Below are 10836 nucleotides of genomic sequence, written 5' to 3'. Positions count from 1 at the left end.
TTGTAGTAAAATTCCTAAGATATACTACAAGAGAAAAGGTACTGGAGAAGACAATGGAAAAAGTAAGAGAGGGCAACAAACCACTGGAGTATAAAGGGCAAAAAATCTTCATTTATCCAGATATAAGTTTTGAACTCCTAAAGAAGAGAAAAGAGTTCAATACAGCAAAGGCGATTTTATGGAAGAAAGGGTATAAATTTATACTAAAGCATCCAGCGGTATTGAAAATATTTATTCCAGGACAACAAAACAGACTATTCTCGGATCCAGAAGAAGCACGAAAATTTGCAGAACAATTACAAAAATAGACTGAGGGAGGAAGACGGGTAATGAGAGTTAAGATGATCACAATTGATATGTATGTGGGTAAAGACAAAAATAGACTGAGGGATGAAGACGGGTAATGAGAGTAAAAATGATCACGATTGATATGTATGCGGGTAAAGAGGTATAAGAGTGAATAGAGACAAGGAGCATACGTGAATGTATCTGTACTTAGAGGAAAATATAGATAGTATAGACAAGAATTAATAAGGGAAGGTAATGGAATAGAGAGAATAAGGAGGGAATTAAAAGAGTGACCTTTGTGACATATGAAAAGTGAAATCTTTTCTGGGGGAGGCGGGGTGGGGGGAAATAGCGGTCACTGCAAAATCAGTTGACGCTTGCGAGTGGATTCGCAAATCCAAATGGAGAGGGGAGATGTGGTTGTCCGACAAGGGATAAAGGACAACTCAGGAGGTGAATGGGAGATTGGGAATAAATAAGATAGAAATAGGAGAATAAGGAAAATGTTGGATGTTGTAGGAATGTTGTCTTATAAAGAGTTGAAAATAAGAAAACAGAAATGGAAAAGGAGGAAAGGTAATGATGGAAAAACGGAAAGAGAAGATAAACAAAATATAAAAGGGCTACGCTGAACTATATGTCTTTAAATATTAATGGAATACATAACCAAATTAAAAGGAATAAACTACCAAATTTAAATGAATAAATGTATTCCATTAGAAAAAATAACATATTGGTTAAGAAATAATATTGAAATATTCGAACAAGTATAGGAGCCTTACATTAAATACAATAGCGAAAACCTACCGGGGACAAACATTACCTAAGTTGATGGAAGGAGAAGGAAAGAAAAGAATGGACTCAGTAGAATTTCTGGTGTAATTTTGTTGAATGACAACATTGTCTGACTGGATTAATGCAACCTACATTGTATACCTAAAATGGATGAGAGGGGGGGTGGGGGGGTGGTTTGGGAGGAAAGGGGGGGGGGAGAAAAAGTCACTGTATATGTGTGAAAAAGAAATTGTGTATATCATGGCTAATGTGATTTATGGTGTGAAAAAAAAAAAAAGAAAGCCTCTACTTCCTCAGGAGTTTGCAGAGGAGCTAGTGGAGTTGTTCAAGTGAACCAGTACGGACTTGAAGGGCCAACATGGCCTGTTTCCGTGCTGTAAATGGTTATATGATTAAGTTCCAAGATTCTGAATAAATCTGGCACATCATCAATCCGTATCTACCCGCCAGGTCTGTTATTACTTTCTTTATCTTAATTGGCAAATTATTATTAACTAATATGGCTACTCCCTGGCTTTTGAATTGTATGATGATGCTACTATGTAACCTATCCAGTCTCTCTTCAGTTTGAGATGTTCTGATTCTGTTAAGTGTTTCTTGTATGAATGCTATGTCTATTTTTCCCTTTTTAAGCAGTGTCAGTAATTTTTTTCTTTTGATTTGATTGTGAATTCCATTAATATTGTCATATATTTTAACGTATTCATCCTATCAATCCATTTTCACCCGTATTCCACCTCTTCAACCCCCATCTCTCTTCTAAAATCACACTTTAGATTGTTCTTATTCTCTACTATACACAATGACACAATTAGTGAGAAAATAACAAAAACTATAAAAAGGTTAAAGAATAACAGTAAAGAAAAGCACATTAAACCCCCTTTACTGAGTTGCCCTTGCCACCGTGCAAGACAACCACAACTCCCTTTTCTTTGTGGGTTGATGTGTATACCGCAAATATCAACAGATTTCACAATGGGCCGATCTTCCCTCCTCCCCAACCCTCCCCTAGAGAAATTGCTATATATTATTCTTAAGAATATAACAAAGCATTTTTTCTTTCTTTTTTTTAAACATCTATAATCCAACTATTAACATTCAAACTTATTTATATAATGTAGTGCTGGACACAGCCAAGAAAGACTCAGCCACCACATTTAAAGTCATTAACGACTGTTTTTATTCAAATTCAGCGTGGGCCCTTTTAAGGGCAGCATGAGCTCAGTCACCTTGTGCATTGTGACATCATAATCGCTGCCCCAAGCGCGCGCTGGGCAGGAGACTTGAGGCAGGGAGAAACCCTGACAGCGTTATCTTCCCATGGCTGCCCTGCCATGTGGCGTTACGTGCAGGGCTGGTTCATCATGAGAGAGTGCGCCACCACACAACTCTCCCCACCCCCCCCCCACAGAATCAGCTATGCATGCTGCCGCTTGGGTGGGCGGTCCCGGCATTTAGGCATGGCTGTCTGCACTGGTCATGATAGGTCAAATGGTCCAGAGTGAAAAGTTCATCTTTATCCCCTATGTCCAAAGTGAAAGACCTGCCAGACCACTGGGGGACCTTGTATGGACCTTTGTACAGGCGTTGTAAAGATGCTGATGAGCCGCGCCAAAAAAATAGGAATTCTGCCAAGTCCAGCTCTTTGGGACGAAGTGTTGGCCGGATGCCATGATGCGAGGGAGGTGGGGGGGCTAGTGAGGATAGTTTCTCATGGAGATCTACAAAAAGGTTTGCATGCTTGGACGTGACACTGGGCTCTGGGCCAAATAACTCATCGGGCAGCGAGACCAGTGTGCTGTTGACCAGTTCCACAGAAGATGCCTGTAGGTCCTCCTTGGGTGTTGTTCTGATGCCAAGGAGGACTCAGGGCAGTTTGTCTGCCCAGCCTGCTCTGGTGAGGTGAGCCATGAGGGCTGATTTCATATGACGATGCAACCTCTCCACCAAACCATTTGCTTGCGGGTGTTTGACTTGGAGATTGGCTGAAAAGTCTTGAATGTGTGGAACCGGGTACCTGTCCAGTGTGGTCATGTCATTCAAACGCCAGTAATCGCTGCAGGGTCTCCAGCCCCCGGAGGATTTGGGGACCATGTGGAAAGGGGATGCCCAGACACTGAGTGATGGATGAAGCCGGGAAAAATCTTCCTTTGCCAGCTGCAGTTTCTCGGGCGAAAGTCGCCTGGGCTTGGCATGCAGTGGGGGTTCCTGCGTGGAGATATGGTGGTATACCCCTGCTGGGGTAAGGTGGTGCTGAATCGTGGATAAAGGATGGTGGGGAACTCATGGAGTATGTTCATATACTCATCCCTGCAAGTGGTGATGGCGACAATCTCGGGCCTGCAGGCATTCGTGGTGCCCAGGTGCACCAAATGGAAAGTGTGAGCGTTGATCAGCCTCTTGCCCTTCATGTCGACCAACAGTCCGTGTGCCCTCAGGAAGTCTTCCCCTAACAATGCAGTGCCCATTGAGGCTAACATGAACTTCCAGCGGAATTTCTCTTTCCCAATCTGGATCTGCATGTACACAGGCAATGGGTCCAGAAGGGGGACAGTTTGATGGCAATGGCGTTGATCTCTGCCAGATCCATGTTCTTGAGACCAGAGAGGCATCTGACCTCAATGGGATCACCAATGTAGTGCTGGACACAGCCAAGAAAGACTCAGCCACATTGAAAGTCGTTAACGACTGTTTTTATTCAAATTCAGCGTGGGCCCTTTTAAGGGCAGCATGAGCTCAGTCACCTCGTGCATTGTGACATCATAATCGCTGCCCAAGGCGCGCGCTGGCGCTGACTTGAGGCAGGGAGAAACCCTGACAGTGCAATCTTCCCATGGTGGTGTTACATTCAGGGCCGGTTCGCCATGAGAGAGTGCACCGCCACAATACATTATTTTAACAGTCCTTTTGTTATTTTCCTTACTCCTCTTCTTGTTGTTTATTTGACAATTTGTCCGCAAAACGACAAGCTTCTTCTGGATCCGAAAACAGTCTATTTTTCCCACCTGGGACAAATATCTTCAAAACTGCTGGTTGCTGTAACACAAAGATGTAACCTTTCCTCCATAGTAAAAGTTTTTGTTAAGTTAAACTCCTTATGCTTCTTTAAAAGTTCAAAGCTTACATCTGGGTAAAAGAATATTTATTTTCCATTGTTCTCCAATGGTTTCTTGTTTTCTTTTACTCTTCTAATAGCCAGTTCCAATATTTTCTCTCTTGTTGTGTATCCCAGTAGTTTTATTAGTATGGAGGGTGGTTTCTGCTGTGGGTGTGGCTTTGTCGCCAATTTTTTTTCTTGGAGTTCTTCTACTTGCAAGATCTGTGGGATCCACCTTTTATATTTTCCCCTTCTTCATCTTCTTTCACACCCACTATTTTTATATTATTACGCCTACTAAATTTCTCTAAAATGTCAATTTTCTGGGCCAATAAATCATGTGACTTCTTAATCTTCTTATCTCTATCTTCCAGTTTTTCACTTAATTCATAACCTCCATTTTCACACCGATCACTCTATCTTCCACTTCTTCATTTTCATTTCTGTCATAGCATTCTCCATTCTTTGTATTTTTACATCTGTCTCTTGCATTGCTTTTTAAATGGTTTTAAACTCAGCCATTATTGTTTCCATTAAAGTCTTTATTTGACTATCAAAATATTCCTATCCACCATCTTTGTTTGTTTTTTACCTTGTACTTTTTCTTGTATGTCTTTATCTTCTTCTTGGTCTTCTTTCTCTTGCTCCATTTCTTGGTCCATGTTGATCTTGCTTCTATTGTTGCCTTCCCCGCGGCTTCTCCCATTATAGAATCAGCGTCCTGCTGTCAATGTCCGTTCCCTTCAGCATCTTCTTTAGTGGGCATGGCCTGTGGGACATCGCCCTTCAGCTGCCCACTTACTGACTTCACAGCTTGGGTTATCTTCTTCGGGAGAGCTCCCTGCTTGCGGACTCCGGTAAGCCTTCCTCTTTTTATTCCGGTGATTTCTTCACTTCTTTACTTATCATTGTAGACTTTTCTTCCTTCGGAGCCATCTTCAGGTTCTTCTTACAGTTTATTTTGCAACTTTTCAAGGTTTTACTTCTAAGCTTTGTTTTTCTGTCTTTTTTTAACTTTCTCTGTGGAGGGCTGGTTTTCCCTAACTAGCCACTACTCCATCACATGACCACCTCTTTTCTGCAGATACTGATTGAAGTAAAAACATAATGCAAAGGATCATACCTTGATAAAAACACTGGTTACATATCTTTATCTTTGCTATATAAAGTGCACTGTTGGACCTGCTCATTGTGTTTTACTTGCTTCACATGGGTCTGGACTGGCTCCAATTCAAAGCTGAAATCTTGACCATACATTCACCTCCTCATGTGCTACTTGATCCTTTTTTTCCAGTAGTTTGTTCTTGCTCAAAAACTGATTATTTTCCCCAAAAACAAGCTTTATTCACAAACAAAACTTATATACAAAGGAAAACACTGCAATGTCTTTATACATTCTTTGAGTCATGTTTAATCTATACCTTTTGTTTCTGTAATTAAAGTCTTTACTGCTATTAATATGGCCCCCTGGGGTGATAAACCCTTCAGTGGGAGAGATGCGTCCCCCATTGGTCTCATCCCTCAAGGTCCATCGAGTCCTTGCCCGTCAATGTTTGCAAGATGTTCTATGCTGACCACTGCCTGGTGAATTTAGACATTTTTTTACAAAGAAAAGGTAGTGTCCCGCTGATTGTGACATTGTGTGGTTATGGGGCCAGGCATTACCTGGGGCAGGTAGTGCCCTCGTACTTTGGTTCCACGCACAGCCTGACGCAGCCACATAAGAAAACCATTATCAGGATGAGGACCACACACGATCTACTGGAGGAACTCAGTGGATTGAGCAACATCAGCAGGAGAGAAAGAATGGTCAATGTTCAAGGTTCTTTGATTATCAAGTAATAATACAAAAGAAAATGTAATTACACAATATACATCAATGTTTGTCTTCTGTGAAGGCAAACAAAAAGTTGTCAGTAGCTTTGTCCAGTACCCCCACAATAAGAGAAAGAGAAGCTTCTTGCAGCCTCTGTAGCCTCACAGATTCCATTGGCAACCAAAGCTCCAGATGCAAACCTCTGATACAATCAGAAAGCTTTCAGCACCCAAGGCTCTTCAATGGGAGAGCATTTTGCAAATAGCAAACACATTCCTGTTAATTTCAAGATAGTTATAAGGATAAACCTGGTCCTTATGGGAAATTCTAAATAGGGGAGGGTAGATTATGCCATTATTAGTCAGATGTTGGGGGAATTCATTTGGAGCAGCCGTGATTGGGCAAGTCTACCGCTGACCTGTGGGAATGTTTAAGGATCAGCTGACTGGAGTCCAGGACTGCATGTTCCATTAAAGAAGAAGAACAGATTGGGGGGGTAAGAAAACCTCGAATGAAATGAGAGGTCATGTGTCTACTCAAAAAAAGGAGGCGTATAAAAGATTCAGGAAGCTACAATCAAACAGGCCCTGGTGGAATATAAAGACTGTAGGAAAGAGCTCAACCATTAGGTTGTCAAAAGTGGCTATGAAATGTCCATGTTGAGTTGAAGCATAGGCAATCCCAAGCTGTTTTATACTTAAATTTTGGAGGATGACTAGGGAGAGGATCGAATTACTTGGACAAAGGAGAGAATTTCTGCTTGGAGTCAGAAGAATTGGGTGAGGTACTAATCAAGTACTCTCCATCAGTATTTACCATGGAGAAGGAAGTGAAGGATAGTGATAGGAACCAATAATGAGAAGAGTAACAATGTGTTGGGCATTCTGAGAAAGTGATGGTGTTGGTTCTTTAGAAGAACATTATGGTGGGTAGTCCTCAGGCTTCATGGGATATATCCCAGGTTAATGAAAGAGACAAGAGAGAAGATTGCTGGGACCTTTGTGGCAATTTTGTATCCTCACTATCAACATAAGATGTTCCAGAGGACTGGAAAGTAGTCACTGTTGTATCTTAGCTTTGTGTGGGTCAGATTCAAATTTGATAGAATTTTTTGAGGTGGTGACAAAGGTGGTTGATGAGGGTTGATCAGTGGATGTGGTCTACTTGAAATTTAGGAAGGCATTTGACAAGGTCCCTTGCAGTAAGATGATCAGAAAGGTACAGATGCATGGGACCCATAGTGAATTAGTAGCTTGGGTATGAAATTGGCTGGGTTGTAGAAAACATGGAGGACAATGGTGGAAAGATGTTATTCGACTTGGAGGTCTGTGACCAGTGGTGTTCCTCAGGGATCGGTGTTGAAACCTCTGTTTGTAATTAATATGTAAAATATCTGGATGAAATAGGAGGTGGGTGGATTAATATGTTAGAGGATGACACTGGAATTGTTGGACCTGTGAGCAGTGTATAGAGCTATCAAAGAGTGCAATGGGATAGATGGAATTTAATTGGGACAAGTCTGGGGTGTTGCACTTTGGGAGGTAAAGTGTAAGGGAGGTCAAATGTAAGGGGACAGTAGGCAGGAAATGGCAGGACTGAATAGCTTTGATATACACAGGTATCTGGGGATTAAATTCTATAGCTTCTTGAGTCTGGCCATGCAAGTAGACTGCAGTAAAGAAGACACATGGTTTGCTTGCCTCAAGTGTAAAAATAAGAAAATAACGTTGCAGCTGCACTTGGAATACTCTGCAATTCTGGTTGCCCCATTACATGAAGGGTGTAAAGGCTTTGGAAGAGATTTATCATCATGTTGCCTGGATTAGTAGGTATTGTTAGAGTTCTGTGTTATGTGTTGTGTGGTTTTGTGTTGAAAAGTGACAGTTTGCCTTAGAGAGCAAAGGTGAAGGTGGACTGCTGAGAGAGTGGGAGGCAGACTGAGCATGTGCAGAAAATGATCTAAAAATTTCTGGACTTGGACGATAAACCACCACTGGGTGGTGCTGTGGAGTGGAAGGCGGCCCAGAGCAGGAGTCATGGTCTGGAGGACAGTTTAGATTTCAAAAAAGGATGAACATTCCGAAGATAGCCAGAAGGATCCGGACCAAGCCAGTGGTTCCTCTCTCTGCAAGCAACACAAGACAACTTTGAATTTTGTGCTCTCTCTCTCTCTCTCTCTCAAAGATCTTTTGGCTTCAGTTTACCAAACACACTGAATTTTGTTTATGATCTTTGCTTCGGTTGAGATCGAAGTTTTGTGAGTCTTGTGTGTTTTGTGTCTAAGTTTTTCTGTGGGCTGGTTGGAAATATAACTTAGACTTTAATTACATATGTTATATTTAGGCTGGGGAATTTATTAGTTTTACACTGTTATAGAAATTTGCATAGTAATCAGTGGGCATTGTTATAAAGGGGGGGGGAAATTTTGAATTAAAGTTTGAAGGTGAATTTTTGTTAATAAAGTAATTGTTCATCTTTCTTTGGCTTGGCTTCGCGGACGAAGATTTATGGAGGGGGTAAAAAGTCCACGTCAGCTGCAGGCTCGTTTGTGGCTGACAAGTCCGATGCGGGACAGGCAGACACGATTGCAGTGGTTGCAGGGGAAAATTGGTTGGTTGTGATATGCCCTCTTTGTGGTTGTTGATTTGATCTTGTAACAGTATGAACTGTAAGAAGAAATTGGACAAACTTAGGTTTTTCCCTCTGGAACAGAAGGCTGAGGGGAGACCTGATACAAGTTTATCGCATGATGAGAGGCATTGATAAGGTAGTCACATACCAAAGGACATGTTTAAGGTGAGGGGGAGGGGTGGTGATGGAGAAAGGAGATGTGCAGCAGCAAATAATTTTTACATAGAGAATACAGAGTACCTGGAATGGACGGCCAGGAGTAGTGGTGGCAGACCCAATGATAGCTTTCGGAGGCTTAAGCAAGATGCATAAATGTATCACGGGCAAGCAGTGGTTTTAGTTGATATTGAACTTCACGTTCCGTTCAGACCCGATATTGTTGTTTCACATTCCAGCGTCTGCAGTTTGATTAGTTGCCATTGCCATTGGTTGACATCATAGTTTCCAAACTGCTACCCATCATGATCCTACTTCTGTCACACACACCTGTGAATCTCCGGATGATGGACAGACAACCAACCCTGCAACACGCGAACGTCAATCATCCGCTCACTAGCCTATCAGCTCCCAAATCCGTTCGCACCAATCAACTGCGAGTGTTGGGGCGGGCTGTTTGTCGGACACCACCCCCCAACCCTGCACCAATCGCATCAACCAATTGACATATGAGCTGTCAAAACCCGTGCGTCCTATCCAATGGGTCGAATCAGCCCCCCGGGCCAATCAAGTGGCAGCAAGATGGCGGCGCTGCGCAGCGGGAGGTTAGGCTTTCGGAGGCTGCTGTAAGTTGGTGGAAGGCGGCGCTTTCTCTATTGGGTTCTTTCGAGGGGGACCGGGATAAGAGCAGGACGTCATCTGCATCACACATGGAGAACATAAACCGTGGTCTTCCTCTTCCTGAACCCCTCTCTCGCCCTAGCACCCTCTCATCTGGTCTCCAAACCCCTGCCACCCTGCCCCATTCTCTTCTTCCTCCCACCAACCTCTCATCTGCTTCTATCCTTGCCCCTCTCCCTCCCATTCCCTGCCTTCCTACTCCCCATTGCCCTCTCAACTCTTCTCCTGTCCCTGGCTTTCCACTTCCCCACTCTCTCATTTGCTTTCCTCCCCACTCTCCTGGCCCCTCCTCTTCCTCCCTGCCCCTCCACCCTCTCATCCATAGACCTCTCCCAGCACAGAAAACAGGCCATTCTAGTCTGTGCCGACCACTATTTCAGTAATCCAGCTGACTTGCTCCCACTCCATAAACATCATCTGCTCACCAATTCTGTACCACCCTGCCCTTCTCCCCCCCACGCCCTGCCTTGATCTCCTGCCCGACCTCCTTCTCATCTGCTCTTCTTTCTCATAACCCTCTCTTTCCCACTCCCTGCCTTCCTAGTCCCCATCTCCCACCCTCTGCTCTTCTATCCCTTACCATCCTGCTCCTCTCCCTCACACCCCATACCACTCTCCTTGGGTCTTCCTCATTGCCCCCTCTCTTCCCTCCCCTTCATGCTATCTTCCTTTCTCCTCCCTATGCCTTTGCCCCTTCAATGCCCCTTCACTTCATCCACTCTGTATCCCATACTTAACCTTTCCTCCCTCAAACTTCTGGTGCACTTGTCCACAGAATGAATCTGTTATCCTTGATGCTGATGCAGTGTTCTTCTGTAGCCTCACCAAGTCTTAGGAAATCATTACACACAAGTGCTTTAACTTACCAGTATGGTACATACACCCTCATTAAATTTTAAATGAAGATTTGCATAAAATGTATTTCCTTTTTATTGCATTTGTTGGCATCAGTGTTAACAGGTTGAGTCTCATGTTCATATAGCTGTGAACAAGAGTGTAATTGCAGAATGTGAAGTTGCAATGAAAAATCCTTTGCATCCTTTGCATTGGTTGAATTTATATTTATCATTAATCCATACCTTTTGCTTTATTTATTGCCTCTGCTGTGTTTCCAGTGTTTGTTTGCAATTCTAGTCTTGTATTTTGGGATGGAGAGAGAAGATCAGCTGTGATGTGATAAATGATGGAGTGTGTTTGAAGAGCCATTTTGCTGCCATCTGGTATTGTTTGCATTTTCATTTGGTTGACCACTGTGTCGTCCAACATTAGCAGCCTCAATTACAAAATTAAAGCCAACTTGTGTTTGACCCATCTGAGTCCAACCTGGAGAAGGAATGAACTGTACAAAAAGGGTTGCATCTGAACTTGAGAG

General features: G+C 43.0%; 1 protein-coding gene across 3 annotated transcripts in view; it reads left to right on the top strand.

Moving 5' to 3' along the window:
• Window positions 1–9327: 9327 nt before the first annotated feature.
• The window catches only part of clybl (citrate lyase beta like), a 198671-nt gene continuing 197162 nt past the window's right edge, over window positions 9328–10836 (top strand). For all 3 annotated transcript variants that reach the window (XM_069890507.1, XM_069890510.1, XM_069890506.1), the window contains exon 1: window positions 9328–9409. In XM_069890507.1, coding sequence (XP_069746608.1) covers window positions 9366–9409 — 44 coding nt within the window. In that variant the 5' untranslated portion in view covers window positions 9328–9365. The remainder of the gene's footprint in view (window positions 9410–10836) is intronic.

The sequence above is a fragment of the Narcine bancroftii genome, chromosome 7, assembly GCF_036971445.1.
Source record: "Narcine bancroftii isolate sNarBan1 chromosome 7, sNarBan1.hap1, whole genome shotgun sequence".
Classification (NCBI taxonomy): domain Eukaryota; kingdom Metazoa; phylum Chordata; class Chondrichthyes; order Torpediniformes; family Narcinidae; genus Narcine; species Narcine bancroftii.
Note: the sequence above shows the minus strand (reverse complement) of the source record. Positions and strands in the feature narration are given on the sequence as shown.